Genomic DNA, 18,750 nt, shown 5'->3' on the forward strand with positions numbered 1-18,750 from the left:
TCGTATCTTGGACCTACAAAATTTTCCCTACGCGCTTTCAACTCCCTCTCAATAACACGCGGATCCGTGCGCTCGTTCATTACGATCATTTGTACAATAACAAGTGACATTTTCAAACCTCGCATATCTTTCAACGGGTTTTGTCTTTTGGCCACTGTTCATATTATCACGTTATATGTATATATTGTAATTTTGCAGCTGTAGCGGCAATATAATTCCACTGAATGCCACTTCAAAATAACATGCGGAATCTATTTAATTTTACATGTTGTATGGTGTTAATTTTTCGTTTTCCTACAATCAGCGCGAATATATCCCTATTTTTAGCGATTCAACGTCAAATACCGTGTACACGACGATTATTCCGTGTGGTTTATTTTAATACTCGGAATCGAAATCGCGCGCAGGATACATTTTTAGCCCGAGTGCAGAGAATATCGAGCTACTGAGAAAAATTTCACTTCGCACGAGTATATACCCTTAAATTATTTCGGATTTAGACTGTCGTTTGCGGCGTACTTATATATATTACGAGCATGTTTTTCACCCGGGCGTTTATTTCGTTGGTAGTATTTTTAATCTCTATATCCCTTCTCGCCGAGGTACCTCCTCCTCCTCCTCCTCCTCCTCCTCCTCATCCATGCACCGAAGGCTTCGCGCGCGACAGATATTTCCCCTTCTCTCTATTTCTCTCTCCCTCTCTAAAAACGGGGTTAACAACACCGAAGAGCCATTTATTTGGGGAAATAAATCAGCCCGGATTTTCATGCGTTTTACACGTTACGCAAATCGTTGGCGGTACATTAATCACCCGATTCCGCGTCCGCAACGTCCGCAGGGACGACGCTGCAGAATCCGTAATATACCCTCTTCGGCCTCTGATGCACTTACCGCGAAGTGGTTTCCTGCACCTCGTAAGTGCGGTAATTCTGCGTCGGTAATAATAATCGCGAGGGATGGACCTTGTCCGTCGATTGGACAGGCGAAAATATTCTCGACGTCTCGCTTGCGCTTCGTGGAAACTTCTTCACCCCATGATGCTCCGCTGCCTTTATTACGCTCGACGATGCGTGCGTGTGGTGTAAGGTGGTACTTCTACCCAGCATCCAGTCGACCCAAATACGAGACGCCGCAACTTCCTCCGTCCAGTAAGACTTGTTATACAAGACTTGTTATAATCTGCTTACCGGGAATTCACATTTCTATCCATTCCGATCGGCGAATACTTCCAAGAGCACGCTATCTCTGTATTATTGTGTTTGATTCTAGGTGAAACCGAGCCACTCTATTCCAACTAAACCAATAAACAACGCGAGGAGTTCTCTGGCGGGCGTTTAAAGCACACTTAGAAGTTCCACGTGTCGTAGCGGTTGATAAATCCATTTTTCGCTTTTCGCTAATGGATCGGTTGGCATATGTAACATAAGCATTGCGCACCCTTCGGTATATCTTGAGCGTTGATTATTTTTATCGTAGAAAACAAGCAATTCGTAGCGGTACACACGGTATTAATATTATTCCTTGTCTTTGAAGCCAAAGATGGTTATACGGGGAAAACAAATATCCCAAAAATACCGACGTCACGGCAAGAGCCTCGGAGCTGGTCGCACGTGAATTCAAGCCGCAGGGGATAAATGTACGTGAAACTTGATTTCAGGAGAGAAAATTGAATACTCGACCTCCGTAACCTGCCGGAATTCAAGCCGCACGCGTCCTTTACTCCTTGCATCAACGTACCGGGTGTTGCGTGTGAACTCAATCACTCTGATTCGGTACTTTCGTTCGTTGAATTTTCGTGCAGCGCCGAGACCATCGGTTAAATTAATTCCGACGAACAGAGTTGTCGTTTTTTTCCGTTCCTTCCGGACCATGCAGCAAAGAGAACGGCTGGACTTGAGAATAAAATTGATCGGGCGAAAGTCAGCGCGCCCGCATGCCGATGGTAGCTGCGAATTAGAAGGCGTGGCATTGGGAGGAGCGAAGAAATTGAATCGAGTCGAGTACACATGCTTACAACCACGCGACGCCGGGCGTCGGGCGTCGAGCGTCAGACAATCGCTTCGTATGCGTATCGACGCGCCATCGACGCACTAAACGATAGCCCGGTATAAGCCAGGCTCATCAAATTCCTTTCCTACTGTTCTCGCAAAACAATGGCGGGAAATGCGCAACTCAAAATTACTTTGCGAGAATTAATCGTCTGCACCGCGAGCTCGTCAACTATTGATTCCGTATAGTTTACGAATTGCGTCATTGTCACGCGCCTCTATACGGTTATTCATGATTCTTATTTACGCCGATCCATTCTTCCACGTATTCACCTGGCATGTATTTATCCGCCCATAAAAGAGGTCGAAAAATCGTCTCGTCCAAGCCAAAGATTAACGTTGTTACTCGTTTTACAAAGCCGCTTAATTAGAAAATTAAACTTTTGTGCGATTTTTTACAACCGATCGGTTTTTCGGTTTATTGCTGCGCAATAATCGATCCGAGATCAATTTCCCCCCACAAAAATCTGACTCTCACGAAATCACGATGCGTGTGCCATCTGTACGAATCTCGCCCATATTCACACCTATGGCTGGGTAATGCCCGGGTCGTGAACCCGGCTCAGCAGACGTTGGGATATCGCGCAGGGACACAAGGCGTACACGAATACCGCACGTATGCGGAGAATGAATAAATATTACGGATAAAAAAAATAAAAAAATAAAATAACAGCTTGATCAGCGACAGCCTACCCTTAATAAATCACAATCTGGCGCTATTGAAGCTGTTTGTGGGTCAGTGGGTGTCATGTGAAATCGCGGTATCACACGCGGTGCGTACACACGTAACGCGACGTAACGCGTTTACACATCGGGCTTTGGGCACAATAGAAAAGTGATGACCGGCTCGAAACTCGCTCCATGGACACCGCGGCCAACGAGGAGGTGATCCGCGTGTCCGCACCGCGTGATGCAGAGGTCCTACGGATGCGCCGTATGTGCCGCAAGCAAACGTGTACGAGCTTCCTCGTCGCACCGTCGCACGCTCACCTCGGAGCTTGCGCAATCGAAAGTTGAGATTGAAACTACGATTTTGTCACTCAGAGATTAGGAAACCATTTCCGAGCCACATCATCGGATTAGAGAGATGAATGCGTGCATCTCGCATCGTCCCGACTCCGGGAGGCTCCGATATATCGACAAGCAATAATTGGGCAACGCGCAGCGACGACGAGTCCAAGATCGGATCGTAAACGTTTCCGCGCCCCGCGAGGCGATCGCGCGGACGTTGATCATAAATTATAAATAATTAATGGACGAGAGCGTTTCGCCCCAAAAACTGCAGACATCCGGTCAGAATTCGTAAGTATTATTAGACCCGTCCCGTGTCACGCGGACCCGCCCCTCCCCTGCACCCTCAATCGTAACCGATGCCGCTGTAAAATTTGAAATTTTATCGATGCTCGCTGCAGTGCGGCGTGAAGCCGTCGTGTTAATGCGGCCTAGCCGCCGACGCGGAGACGATAATTAGATCGGTCTCTAACGGGGATCCGATTTATTATCGAGCTCACGCAACGTGGGGCTGACGACTACGCGCCAATATACAATGTATATAACGCTCCGTCTCAATCTAAAATCTTTTCCTGCAACCTCACAACGCATTATCCTTGCGCGAGCATGAATTATAAATTTTCAACAGTCATTCTCAATAACGCTCGCGTGTATCCCGGTGTTACATCGATTGTCGTAAAGAGATCGATCGGTAAGTCTTCTGAGAACCGATGCTGTCACGCCATTCTTGTTGTTTTTGTTTTTGTTTTTGTTGTTGTTGTTGTTGTTGTTACTGCTGCTGTTCGTGAAGATCTCCTTAATGTCCGATGCGTTAATTAAGAAATCAACTTTCCGACAATGCCGCCCCCTGTGTTACTTAGCGGAATCACGCGTTCTGCATTTTAATGAATCGGCTGCCACCGATCGAAGAGCCGCCCAGTGGCCTCTGTGTTCCTGCAGCCGAACCCACCCCATGGGAATCGAAACCGTGCCTCCTAGTCATCAGGGACGTCGGCCAACGAAATGGGATTTTACCGTCAGAACGGTATAATTCACCCAGTTTTCGCGGATTCTCGAAATACTTTTGATGCCAGCGATATCGGTAGTTCAAACCCGCGTAGGCGATGCGCGTTAGCTACCGCTAGCTTCAACGTTAGTGGCGTTTGTGGCACGCCGGTCTATTTTAACGTTTGAAAAATGTCACCGAGTTAGTGGAAAGATAGAAGCGGCGGATAGCGCAACGGGATAATGCGAGTTGGACGAGGAGGGAGTCATAGAACACGGGCGAACGAACGAACGAGATGGAAGAGACGAAGAGGTCGTCTTCACCGAAGAGGCGAAGAGGCGAAGAGAAGCGCAGAGAGGACAAGGGACGGTCTCCGGGCAGAGGCAGGCTTTATTTATACCCAAAGCTACGTATTATTGGCTCGCCCCCGCTCGTCGATCCCTGTGTATGTGCCCAAGAAACACACCGTCTCTGCACTATGCTACTTCCATTTTCATTCGTCGTTAATTCTCTCTTTCCCCCCTCTCCTCTCTCCTATCTCAGGCACTCTCCGTTATCTTTCATTGGTAGCAGGCTGGGCGAAACTTTGATCGTCGTAAACGCTGTGCGATGTACGTATGTATCGCAACTGTTCGCACGATCAATGGGCCGAGCTGATTACAGGAATCCCTAACCGCGGATGTATGCAACCGAGTTCAAAATAGACCCACATATCTCTGCAGTTTAAATTATCCGTCTCACTGGCAGCCTTTTCCTCTCTTTCGCTCTCTCTCTCTCTCTTTCTCTCTCTCTATCCTTCTGTCTCCCGGTTCGCCATCCAACGCAAAACAAAATAAACACCATTCCTCTCTGTCTTTCCGTTTAGTAGGTCGGGGTTTCGATATACGGAATGGAGAAAATACCCGTCACAAAAATACCGTCGATCATCAAAGATAACAGACTAATCGTGGTATCATCAACGCGTTATCGTATCGTCAACCGACCGATCGCGAAGTCTGGAAACTTGCTGGTTTGTTGATCTAATTCCACCGTAACGCACCAACAGACTTTCGGTTCTAACTAATCTTGACGAATCGATAGCCCGACAGTCCGAAGTCTGCGTCTACGCAGTGGAATGGAGGAAACGTGTATACCTAAGAGTTTGAAAAAGAAGGAGATCAACCAACTATAAATGTCCCACTATACGAGAATTGTGAAAAAGTTTCAATGGTCATAAGCCTCGTAGAAATATCCTCCCAATTGTGAAATTAGAAAACACACTTTACCCAAAGCGGGATGTACAATATTTTTCTTGTCAACTTCTAACGCGACAGAAATATACTCGAGTCGTCGTTGACGATGCTCAAGCTGTTGAGCGAACGACTCAATTTTTGTACCTTGTGACACTGGTAAGCCCGGCTGTTCTTAAGAGTGAAATATCTGTGCATGTTTCAGAAAAAAAAAAAATCCAAAAATCAATCGACACCTTTTGAAATACACACCCAAACCGAGGCAACAAATCCCGGCTGACTTACGTAGGTATACGACTATGCAGCGTCCGCTGGCGCTGCGTGGCTTGATTCGTAAAAACTCGGCCGCCGTTGACGCCGGTAGGTTAAGATTCCAGCTAATGATATAGTAACTTCATCTTCTCCCCCGCGTTGCAGTTGCAGGCATGCGGTTCAGCCGCGTCTCGGCACCCGGGTTACGGCGGGCCTTACGTGGGGTGCGGTGTGTATAATAGAAAGAAGCTGCTCGCGAGTCCGGCTCCGAGTTGAGAAATTTGAGAAATTTCTAATTAGGCGCGTAATTATCATCAGTCTTTCTTTCGCATTCCCCGGCGCATGTCTCCGCCTCATTCGTATTCGTTCGAGGAATCTTCGACGCGGGATATTCGCCCCTCCTCGCCTTTCCCTTGGGAATGCCGCCATTGTATTTGCATTCTATGGCGAAGTCTGCTTGTGGCGATATTGCTGCTGTACGTTGCCGGCGCTTTATCGCATGTACCATTTGCCCGCGCGTCGAAGATGCTGCTGGTGCCGACCTCCTCGTATTCGGAAGAATTAAACGCTCACGTGCGATACTAGAAGGAGGGGGGGGGGGGGAGGGAGTTGAAGGGTGTGCGTCGAGGGTCGGACCTCCTGAGAAGGTACCGCGATCCACCTACCGGGCGTTCGATTCCGATTTATCGATTGTCGGAAATCCGGAATTGGAAGTAAAAATTCGATTATCGCCTCCGTACAAGGAAATTTGCATTTCTCATTGTGAAAAATTAATCGACCAGTGTTTAGATAACGAACAAGCGAGAGGTGAGATAAATACAAAAAATGAACAAGTACATTGCGATTTATCTAAACGCGCCGCGCCCAACGGTCGGACCAACTAAAGCCCGTGCTACTGCGGCATCTTCTTGTACGTAAATTCCAAGCTTATCGTACACTCGACGGATAAACACAACGCTACCGGGCAATTAAAAAAACCAGCGCTGGTCATTTGTTTTCTTAAGGCGTCACCCCGCGCAGAGCTTGCGGTGTGATTCTTTTTAACGGCAGGTATTATCGAGATGCGTTTTTTCTTTCATTCTTATTTTATTCTTTTCCGGTTCTTGCTTCATTTGATAACGCAAGGCACACGTTTGCAGCCGTGACACGGAAATAAAAGATTTTTACCGTGTATCAACGGGAATATCTTGCAAGCAGTTTATATTCATTTTTCATTGCAGCAACCAGCCTGTCGCCGAGCCAATTAAAACTCTACCGTATAATACAGTAAAAGTCTTGGCTAAATTTGCGCCAATTTATAGTCACTCTCTTTACACGTATGAACGTTTTTTTAAACCCGTTATTTATTTTTTTTTTTTTTTCATCTTTATTTTAAATAAGATTTTTACCTTTCTACACACGACTCGCAGGACCGATAAAAACTAATTTAGACACATAAGCCTCGCTCAGTTGATCCTGGGCATGATACATTATAATTCAGCGAACTTTTGACATTTCAAGGATTGAAAACGATTCGGATAATTGATAATAGAATAAAATATACGTTGACACTAAGAGAACGAATGAATTTCTGTCCCCGGTATCGGTCAACTTCCGGTTGAGACACACGCGGTATTCACGTGGATCGTTAGCCGTTCTTGAGATTCACCCGGTACATCGGTTAAGCATGCACACGTGCGTCTCTCGGAGGAGTGTTGTTTGAGCCTTGGCCGCCATGCCACAGCCGCGTTCTCGAACCTCGGCGGAATCGTCGTGAAACTACCTCGGAAACTCCGAGATATGCTGCAACGGCCGGATCGGCGAGGCTGGCCGCTTGCTCCTGCAGCGTGTCTCCGGATCGCTCGTGCCGCTCTGGTCGTTAGCATCTGTCTTTCCTGGACCACCGAGTCGTTCCCTCCTTCTTCTTTTATACACCCGGAGTTTCTCTCATCCTTCTGCTTTCGAACATTCCCCTCGTATTTTACACCACCGGACTTTTCACACCCGCGAATTTTGATCCCCGAGGGGTCTTCCACTCGAGTAATCGTGATGTCAATATCATTCGACGTGACTTCGTAATCTCCGAAATCGCACCGAAATCGGTTGTGTTTGTAATAAAATTCTGTGTTAAAAATCATGGGTAGTCATGAGAAATAGTTTGTGATTACAGTAATCTCTTTGTAATCTCAAGATATCAGAAGAAATCTTAGTAATCGTGAGAAATCACCTGATCAGAGTAAAATTTATTTGTCAAGTAATATCTAGCAATCGCTCTATAAAATGTATGCAAATATTGTAATCATAGTGTCACTTTTTTCTCGGTAAAATACCACCTTGTTGCCTCCATTTTGATCCTACCCTTGTACGAACCCTCCTTATAGAGCGATCAGGGGCAGGTTTCTGCATTACGTATACCTAATCAAATCATGATACGTGCAAGCTCGTAAAGAATTGCATAAATTCATATTTTATCAACTACTAAGAACATCATCCACCGAAAATTTTGATTCTAGAACTTTCGTGCTTTCGAAATTAAATCTGAATCACGGAGCATCGATATAACTTCTGTAACGTTTTTGTGTGAATTGCGAGACTCCAATTTCTCGATTCATTGTGGATGAACTTGAGAAGTCGAGGTTTTACCGAAAAGCACACATTTATTATTATACTTCAGCGTGCGTATTTAAAATATTTACGTTACTCGTCAATCCGCTGAAGGATTTGGTCAGATTATAAGAACGTATACGTGGAATCGAGGATTGATAAAGTAAACCACTGCGTAACCGGGGTTCATTTGATTAAACTTACCCGCGACATATACGTATAATCATTTCACCATAATCTTGGCATTCAATAGTCTCGCGTTTATGGTGTGGATCTGCAGGAAAAAAAAAAAATATCTCACTCAAGTATATCAATCAAAAAAATTTTCGTCGAACGTGAACATCGTTGATTCACCAAATTTTTATACACATCCATTAATTTTATCGCCCGATAGCCTTTGAAGCTGAAATAATATCGAAAGCTCAAAGAGATGAAATGATTCTAATTCGTGGAGTTAGAATCGTCCAGTTTTTGATCGCCGATTGTGAGCGATGTAGAAACTGCGCTAGGGGGAAAAAGCCGCACGATCGATGCTTCGCTTCTGATCCCGATGTTCGTTAACCCTTGGTGAATAAAAAAGCCGGAGGGAATACATCGTGGCCCAGAAACCCGCAGCGATCGAGAGAGAGAGAGAGAGAGAGAGCAGCTCGGGGTAAAAACAGGCCCTTATACAAATAATAAAAACAACCGAATTCCAGCGGCGGTTTTCGCCCTCGCGTTCAGCCGGCATTGGTTGCCCTAAGAAAAATCCGGTTCTCTTATTCCTCGGCCGCAAGGCGAAAGCTCGAAGGGTGCGGGGGTGCACACTCGTTAATCCGCCGCGGTAGCTCAGCACGCGCTCGGCAATTCCGCTTTGTCGGTTGCGGGCGTGCCGTGCGGGGTGCAGCAACGCGACATGACACGCGATAACACGTGGCCGACGGGGTCGGGGACTCGACGCACCGCGACGCCGACGTCGCCGTCGAGAACGGAGAGGGAAGAAGGGAGAAACGCAGTGAGCAAGAGAGACGGACGTCCTCGGGTATTTCGTCCGTGCGTCGTTCCCACTTTCAATTCAGATTGTGTGATTGAATTGGTCTTATTTTTGCATTCAATTTATGCAATCCCCCCCCCTCCCTCCCGCCATCCATCCACCATCCCCAGAGCGTATGCCGCGCTGCGTGTATTTATAACTCCCGCTCCTTTGTGTGTTAATTTATTGTATAGTTATCAACCGGTCGCCGGACCGGGGAGAGACGACGTCGAGACGCAAAGACGTCGAGGCGCTCCCCCGGAGGCCGCGACCGTGCTGCGAGTTTAAAAGAACGGAAACTTCACTGAGAAGAAAGAGAGGAAAAAGTGGGGAAGCGAAATGCAGGATTGTCGGTATTTCCGCGATGCTCTTTTATCTTCTTTATCCTATTGCTTATTCGGGTAGGTAATGGTCCCTGTATTTAAATCCTTTTCACACGTCCGGATCAATCGAATCGTCCAGCAGTCGGTCGTTCCATTTTTTTCTGTCAGCAAATTTCTTTTTCTTTATTATCACCGGAAAACTGTTCTTTCCGCAGACAGTGACTGCGCCTGAATTTGACAGGTAGGATTTTGTGTTTATAGGAAAAAATCATCTTTACGTTTCTGTATTTCTTTGGACCGTATATATAATAATCATCTCTGAGTAACTCTGGGCATCTCGACGTCAGTCACTTGGATGTTTGTTCTGCCATGTGTTTCGTGCGTTGAAAAATACATAAATAAATATATCGGCGTGTAATGGTGGTGTATTTCACGTGTTCCAAGTTCCGTCTTGTTAAAACCTCATGGAACTTCTCACCTCGAGAAGATGTAACGGGCGGCCACTGCGCGTTTATATAAATGGAATTTCCGAAGTAGTAAAAGCACGAACAGAAAAAATATCGAATGAAAAAAGAACAAGGAAAATGCGAAGAAACAGCTGTTGGTTGGAGACGCCGTTTTATATCGTCCGAAGCCAGCATTTGTTCGTTCGTTCCTTGAACCCCGAAAACTCTTCTAGATTCCCTCTTAGTCCTCCTTTTCCTTAAGAGCGTACAAGCCCGCCATATGGACTGGTTTATTCGGTACGCGGAAAGAAAATACCACATCTTAAGCAAAGCCCCGAGTCTAAGTGAGGCCAGCTTTGATCTGTCGTTTTTATATAGAACGTGTGGGATTCCGCGGCTGTCGGTCATTCGTCAAGAATAAACAAAATATCCGGCTGAGAGAGAAAAAAAAAACAGAAAAATTTATAGATTAGCTAAAATTTGCAGAAATTAATTTTTAATTCATACGTAATCAGCGCGTGCCGATGAAATTTATCACCTCGCCGGTTATCAGTTGCGTTGAAATCACGCGTGGATGAATATAAAATTATATGTTCTTGTTTCTTCTGTTGCAGCGTTGAAGGTGAAACTGATGCTGAGGCGGCCCATAAACCAGCTGGTCGCCCAGGGTATCATGCCACGTAAGTACACCACGATTTATCTCATTTGTAAATTTGCTCTTTCATTCTAACACGTAAATCTTTAATTGCGTTCACTCGACAGACTGCGCAGAGTCGCACTCTGACTTTTATACGCCTCGCGAGTTGTCTCACGGTTCAGCCGTGCCGCAATAAAGAGAGTTATTTTTGCGATAACCGATCGTAACTCGTCTGATATAACGGTGAAATTTTTTTGATCTCCGCGATATCGCCATAATATGATATTCGCATTCAGAGTTTATTACAAATTTCAGCCGAGCCGCTTATAGCCGCTGATTTACACTCGTATCTCACATCCCGGACTGCGTCAACGTTTTTGAACAGGCTGGTAAATTCTGTCACCCTATCGACGCTACGTAATCGCTCGATGAAAGAAGAAGCGCGTTTTTTCACTCTCGATATTCTTTGTCCCCGGTTGTTTGTTTCGCCGTTTTTCATGCCACGTCGCTTAGGTCCACTCCATCGATCCATTTACCACTTAATTGCAGCTTGATTGCCAATAACTCGCTGAGCGAGCATATAAACCTGAATAACTGGGACATGCGTTGAACGAAACGTCAATTATCAGCCACGTGTGGCCTGTTAATTAACTGCCGATTACAAATCATGTTTTTCTTCAAACACTGCACCAGTTTATTGTCATTTTTCTCTCGGATCTTTGATCGTCGACAAGGTCGTCGCATTCCAATTTCGTTTCATTCCTTCAATTATCTAACGCGAAGTATTTCTGTAACTCTCTATTTTTGTATAATACTGCAGTTAAAATAATCTAGTAACGGCTAAAATTAGATAGACTCGTATATCAACACGTACGTTTCGTTCATAATTTCGCGTATACTTATATTTAACGTTATTCAATTGCCACTTGAGCTCGCGTTCTCGAGTAGATAATAGTTGGATGCGTACCATCGCCTCATATCTGCGTTGCTAGAACGAAATTCTTCAAGCCCATGTCGAAGGGTGAAAAGCACCAAAAGAAAAATCAAAACCATTCGCCATCGTAATTCCGTCTCGATCCTGCACAGTCGGAGAAAAGAGAATAATGAAAAAAAGGGTGGTAATTCAGAAGAATCTTCCAAAAGCCGACTTATATATTTCTTTTCAATTAGCCAGACACTTACTATACGAGGCATTTGATCTCTGACGTGGAAAATTATGTAAAGTTTGCAAAAACTCTACGGGGTGAAAATGTTTCTCGGAATTCTGTAATTGGTAAAATAAAATATGAAAATATCATCGTCTCGAGGTACGATATTACGGTACATGTATAGCAAAGGAAAAGTGTCGCGAGTGATATAAAATTATAAGTTGCCTGATAGGCGTGACGCGATTTAACTCGTCGTGCAAAACTTCAAGTGCAGTGCATTATTGCAACGGGCGGCTGGAGGCAGCATCGCCGCGTCTGCAACAGGATTTAATTCAAAAGATTATAATCGTAAACACCTTTAGCAAGGGGGCAACGTCTGGACACGGCATGGCGTAATTATTTGGGTCACGCGCTGAAATATTATTCTTGTTACTGTCCTCGCGTGTTTATAGCACCTGATATATATAATCCTCCAGGCTGATGGAAATACAGCGCCTGATATAAGCTGCATGGATAGAAATTCTCTCGCCGTTTGACTTTTTCTGCAAAATTTTATAACGTTCTTCATTTTTTTTTTTTTTTTTTTTTATTTTCATTTTTTTCAATTTTTTTCTCTCACTTTCTTTTCTTTCCTTACTTCTTTCTCCTTCGTTTATGATACGCCGTTCGCAATCAATGTCGTCAATGTCTTCTTGCAGCGACCGTTTCTCTTTTTCTTTATTTCTGCAGACCTCGTGCCAAGATCTGCGACGCTAATTGAAATGAAAGATGCGTTTTACGTCACAGGCACGACGGGGGTAAAACTCGGAGCAGGATATTCGGCGTTATATGCATAACTGCTCGTCAAGACCCGAAACACCGCGAACAGAGTGATTTTAACTAATGGTGGAACTCGCGGCTACCTTAGCAAACTGGATCGCTTATTTTCGGAAGATTGCCCGAATAAATAGATTATCACAGGTGCCATGGCTGTAACGCGAAGTATATGTAATACCGCATGTCTCTTACGTATCCACAACGCGATCTCTAGAGTGAAAGATGAATAAAAATAAAAAATACAAATAAAAAAAGGGACAGGAAGTAGAAGCCGGGGGACAGCTGCGATGAGTCTTGCAATCATTTTTTTTCATCTCCAAGCCAATTATCCTGAGTGCGAAAACACGCGAGATTATGGATGTCGCTTTTGGCGTTACAGCTCTCAAAACACCGCCGGCCTTCCACGAGCAGCGAAAGCAGTTGGAACGAGCGAAAACCGGGGACCTTCTCAAGGCGAAAATTCAGCAGAGACCCGGCCGGGAGGAGCTGGTGAGGCAGCACATCCTCGAAGATGTTGGACACGTGGACCCGAGCCTCGCTGAGAGGCAGCGAATGCTCAAGAAGGCGAGACTGGCCGATCAACTCAACGACCAGCTCAGCCATCGACCCGGTCCATTGGAGCTTATACAGAAGAACATTCTACACACGGAAGAACCGATCGAAAGAGCGGTCAAAGGTTCGCCTTGTCTCCTATTATCCCACACGTCTGGTTTCCCTGACCTAAATAATATCCCTTTCTTGCGCCAATCATCGCCTGGTTAAGTTCTTATTTTTCTCTTTCTTGTACGCTCATTTCAAATTCGCAGTGTATGAGCACGTAACTTTATACCATATTACGTTATTACATACGTATTCTTTCAAAGTTACAAAAGAAGATCAACTCGCTGAACGAGAACCCAGTTCCGGACAATTTATTACCTTGATTTGTTTGAGTTTATTGTATGCGACAATAGGGAACCGCGCAACGAACCAACGTATCTTATGCAAGCCGTTTTACATACACTTACCCATCTTCACTCAATTCCTTTACAAATTTTACAAGAATATAAATGAATAAAAAGAACCCTTGACCAACATCATTCCGCTTTTGCAGAGGGTCACATCCCCTTCAAAGCGACTTGCGAGGGTCAAGTAACGAAACCGCAGCATCCGGACCACTACATCACCTTTGAAGATGACTCCCAAAGCTCGGAAGGCGCTCCATCGCCCCAACTCGACGCCCGCACCGACGTCCTCGAAACCGCGGCGGCGTCCGCAGGTATCGTTACCGTCTCTTTGAGCATCCCCACAACCGGCGGCGCTGTGGTGGTCACCTCGACGTCCCCCGTTTTTCAGCAGGCTGCTAACACGGAACCGACGATACAAACCTTCGCCGATCTCTGCAGCAGCGTCGTCGGTACCCAACAGCAGCAGCAACAGAGTCAGCAGGGTCAGCAGCATGCGTCGACGCAGGTAACGCATTTTTTCAAATTGAGAAAATGATTTACAGTTCGAACTCTAATAGATCGTTGTTTTCAATTTCTTTCAGGCTAGTCAAACGGCCGTGCCGACGACGACGCTTCTTCCCCTGGCGCCGGCGCCGAGTCCGATGTCTCTTGGATCCACAACCTCCAGTCTAAGTCCGCTATCGAATATCTCGATCGCTTCACCCCCGGCGCCGCCGCCAGCCGCCATAACGCCGAGGCCCCAGCCTAGTCCCATCGCGGCTTCGACGTGCCAAAGAAGTGACGCCCCCGGCAAGGATAAGAACAGGAAAAAATCAAAGACCAAAAGCCAGCCGAAGACTCGCACCATCAAATTTCACGAATACAAGGTAAGTTGACCTACCGTAAAAGTGTACTTCTCTTCCAATTATGTAGGTCTAAGATAGAATGTAAAATAGTTGGTAATTATCGCACCCGTTTCTGAATATTTATGTACGTTTGTTCAATTTTTTTTTTCTTATCTTCCTATCGATATAACGTAATGGATGGATCGGGATGTCGGAAATTATATATGTACCGCGAGCGGTGGAACGGTTTTTTTTTTTTTTTTTCTTGAAAAATTATTCAATGCATGAAGGCTTGTCGGAGAGTGTTGTGCTACTAACACCGCGGGGAAATGAGAAGAAAAGAAATAGTGAAAAATAGAGGAAAGAAAATATGGAAATGGTTGATTCTTTAATTTTTTTTTTCTCATTCTTTTTTCTTATTAGACCTAAAATAAAGAACCACTCGAAGGTGGTGGCCCCGCAATGAATCTTCGCCGAAGAGTTGAGATAGTATCGAGTGATTAACTCGCTCTCGCGCACTCTCAGCGCGGTCCACCTCGTTAGCTCCGAGTAATTCAAGCGCTAATTGCACTCAAGTTCGTGCGGTCGTCACTGTCGGGATGTGTAAGTCGACGCTTCAAGCCTCAGTGCCAAGCGTTTCCGTGACCTCGCGTCTAAGTCCGGATAGAGGAAGTGAATAAAGCCCAACGAATCTCGATTTCTACCAGATCGCAAGGAGCCCGCTCCGTTCCATTCACATTTTGCATATTATTTCACCCATGCCAATAAGCAGTAGTATGAGCCTTTGGACGAACTTGATCGTTCACGATCACCCGATGCGGTTTATTTAAAAAAAAACATGTTTATCACTTTCAATTTTATGTTATCCGTACAATTACTCGCGCTCGAGTATTAATCATTTATCTACGTGTAGTCTGACATGCATTGTATAGTATTGTTTCTTATTGTGGAAAACTTTGTCGTCCTCCCGTCTCCTCATGCCTGTAACATCTGATAATAAGTAGTGGGCTACTTAGAGCTGGAGTACTAATGACTAATAACTAATGCCCAGCGGTAAATGTTGTCTTAGGGTCCGCCCAATGCGCAAAAGTCTTCGGTGTCGTCTGCCGCCGCGGCGCTAAGCTCCGCGACGCCCGGCGAGACGAGCTATGAGCTGCTCCTACAACAGCAGCAGCTCTTCCTGCAGTGGCAGCTCGAATGGCAGCACAAGGTACTCGCACGACATCCAAACACATATACACACGCCGACCACCCTCCTTCACCCCCCTTTTTAACAAGCAATAATAAACAGTAATCAATGTACCCTATCATCACATCTACCTATACCGATCTTTACCGACGGAGCAATGCGCTGAACCTTAAATCGCAGGCTGATATCTAATCTTATATGTTTTGAGGAGTGAAATTATGAATCTTTATTTCTAATTTACGTATATGTACGAACTGTATATTATAACGTGATGGAAAAGTTTCCAAAATAATTATCTTGGTCTTATTATGTTATTCTTACCTGAGACTTGCGCATTGCTTTTGTCTGGATTTCAAAAGCTTTACAGATTTCACGTAATTTCTATTTTTTTGTTTTTTATCTCAGTATCGTAATTCTTATCTGATTATACACACTTGAAGTATGAGATTTATTTTACGTACAAATAGTAATTGCCCAAATTAAGGGAACTCAACGTTCATTTTAACTTTTGAACACAGATATCGTAGGTAGACGTTCTCGTATTGCGCGTAACTCATTCGAACATAATTGGGATCTAACGTATCGGAAATCAAAGACGCCGTCTGGTGAAAAGAAATGTATGAATACTCAGAAATAATGGTATTTAAAATCAATTGAATATGATAAAATAAAGTCATGTGAGTTTGCACTAAGTTTTTTTTTTAACTATTTTCGAACCCTATATTGCTTATCCGTGATCGTGTGTTAGATCCCCGTGTGCAAGAAAAAATTAGCGCTTATGATGTGCGGTCAAGATAGTGTGACGCGATTTTAGCGAACTTTTAGAAATTGAGGATCGAAGCGAGAGAGGAGGCATCTGCGTTCGTCGACGCGGCTCAAATTACATTCCCCATGAATTCCGAAATTGCTTTTAAATGTTGATATTAAACCGCAGATATACATTAAAAATGATAACAAAGAAAATAAACTTAAAAACAAAGAAACCTGTACAAGCCCACTAATCTCGCTTGACCATATAACAGCAACCATATTTTGGGCAGTTAATACTTCGCAAGACACACACTTTAATATAATACACGTTAACATATTTCTTCTTCAGTATCGCTATGTTAATTTCATTCAACGAACAATGTGTGTTGGTTTTCATCTCTCCTTCTTTCCTCTTCGTTTATTATTTGTTTACTTTTAATTGAGACTCGAAAGTACATCGGTCGCGAAAACATTAGTACCGAATACCGCGGTAGGCTTACTTCCCATTGTTTAACTCGTCACATATTCAATCGGTGATCGCAAAGTAAAGATATTTCATTTTTCTCGCAGTACCCGCAAATCATACTGCCAGCCGCCCAGAAGCCACTATCGTTGACTAGTAGCGGAGCCAGTGACGCGGGTAGCGTAAGCGGAGGTAGCGTTAACGCTCCCAGCCCTGCACCGTCTAATTCGTCGACAAATCCGTCGGAGCAACCGCCCCTGAGGCCATTGGGAAAGCTGGAAGACATGAAAGGTGAGCTAGAAAAACCTGACTCTTATCATTATTCGTACTGAACTGAAATTCACGCCCAGGTATGTCGTGTTTGAGAGGATTTTCATAATATTTTTGGCAATCCATTTTTCAGTGAGCGACCTCAAGGTGGAGTTGAAACGCCGGAACCTGCCTGTATCGGGATCAAAACCTCAGCTAATCGAGCGGTTGAAACCATTCACGGAATCATCTAGCGTCAATTCGACATCTAATTCAAACGGCCCCCATGTCACACATATGGGACACATCCTGATGGACACCCCGGGCCCGATGACGTCAGACGAGTCAAGTTCCCACGCGAAAAGTCCGGGATCCCCGATCAAGGATGAACCAAATAGCCCGAGAATGGATTCGCCGCCTGGAAGTGAACACGACGATCCGTCGAGTCCACCAGGTAGGCTTATCCCTTCCCCCCAACCCTTATCTTGTGGGATACAACCATAAAAAATCGCTTCCACCTTCAAAGACACCGGTTTCTGAACCATTTCGCGTCTTTTTCAGGCGACGACATCATCAAAGAACAGCGTAGGCGAATCGAGGAACTCCAGCGAGAGTTATACAAGTCCCAGCAGCAGCTGCAACAGATTAAACAAACGCAGCCAGCTGTGCGGGCTGAGAAACTTGTTCTTCAACAGCACATACAGAACAAAATGCAGCAGCAACAGCTCGCTCTCCACCTCCAACAGCTGCAGCATCTCCAGCAACAACAGCAAAGTCAGCAACAACAACAACATCAGCAACAACAAAACCAGCAGAGTCAGCAACAGACGCAACAGCAACACGCGACTTTCCAACAGCTCAATGCGAAAGCCAGCCTAGCAGCCTTCCTTCAAGCACAGCCCAACAACACAGCTGCCATTCTAGACTCTGCAACCCTGACAGCAATCAACAACAAAAAGAATCAAGCCAAAAACAACGCCACCGTTCAATTACCAACTGCGATCGTTCTCAATTTAGCTAAACCCACAAAGTTGAACGGTTCTTTGATCGGCGCTCTAGTGGCTCAGGCCCAGGCGCAAGCGCAGGCTCAGCAACAACAGCAGCAGCAACAGCAACAGCAACAGCAACAACAGCAGCAGCAACACCAGAATGCTAATACTGATGAGGGCAAACCACCTCCACCCCAATACGATGAAGCTGCAAAGTTGCTCAAGGTACCAAAAATTTTACTTTAATGATTTTGAGAAAAATCATTTCCTCGCAATGCCTGATTATTTAACATTCTCGTTGCGTGATTTTTTTTCTTCAAGGTGAAAATCGAACCCGTACAGCAAAAAAGTCATATTAAAAGTCAGGTGGTCGACGACGTGTTGGAAATCCTTATTAAAAATGGTGAGCTACCACCCAGTGCCGCCCAGGATCCCGCAACGCCGACGACCCCGAATCGGCAGTTGCCTCAAAACCTGGTCTTCACAGCGCCGGCTGATAGCCCCACGCAATCTATCGTTTTCACAGCTACGAGTCCCATTAGCCCAATCAGTCCGATAGCTATGGAGGTCTCGCAAAGTAGCTGCCCATCGCCACCTGCTCCACCTCCCCCTCCCCCACCACCCCTGCCATTGGCAACATTCTCCGTACAATTACCGACTACACTGCAACAGGAGGAAATCCCATCGTTCAGCGCTGATCTTCTCACGTCTGGGACAGAACTTGATGCGGCAATGTTACTCAGCCCTCAATCGGTGCAACAGAGTTCTCCGGATCCGCAGCCACCGCAGGAAGTAACTTCGTCGGATAATGCTAATCTGGACTTGAAGGTGAATATTTACAAAATATTT

The 18,750-nt window shown here is 45.2% G+C and overlaps 1 protein-coding gene across 3 annotated transcripts in view; it reads left to right on the plus strand.

Annotated features, from left to right (window-relative positions):
* LOC124184721 (myocardin-related transcription factor A-like) overlaps positions 1-18,750 on the plus strand; it is a 168,716-nt gene that overhangs the window by 146,654 nt on the left and 3,312 nt on the right. For 2 of the 3 annotated variants that reach the window (XM_046574752.1, XM_046574754.1), the window contains 9 exons: positions 10,504-10,569; positions 12,870-13,166; positions 13,584-13,942; positions 14,019-14,303; positions 15,331-15,471; positions 16,771-16,954; positions 17,067-17,366; positions 17,474-18,126; positions 18,223-18,729. In XM_046574752.1, coding sequence (XP_046430708.1) covers positions 10,504-10,569; positions 12,870-13,166; positions 13,584-13,942; positions 14,019-14,303; positions 15,331-15,471; positions 16,771-16,954; positions 17,067-17,366; positions 17,474-18,126; positions 18,223-18,729 — 2,792 coding nt within the window. The remainder of the gene's footprint in view (positions 1-10,503; positions 10,570-12,869; positions 13,167-13,583; positions 13,943-14,018; positions 14,304-15,330; positions 15,472-16,770; positions 16,955-17,066; positions 17,367-17,473; positions 18,127-18,222; positions 18,730-18,750) is intronic. The other variant, XM_046574753.1, reaches the window with a different exon arrangement.

This window comes from Neodiprion fabricii, chromosome 6 (assembly GCF_021155785.1).
Source record: "Neodiprion fabricii isolate iyNeoFabr1 chromosome 6, iyNeoFabr1.1, whole genome shotgun sequence".
Taxonomy (NCBI): domain Eukaryota; kingdom Metazoa; phylum Arthropoda; class Insecta; order Hymenoptera; family Diprionidae; genus Neodiprion; species Neodiprion fabricii.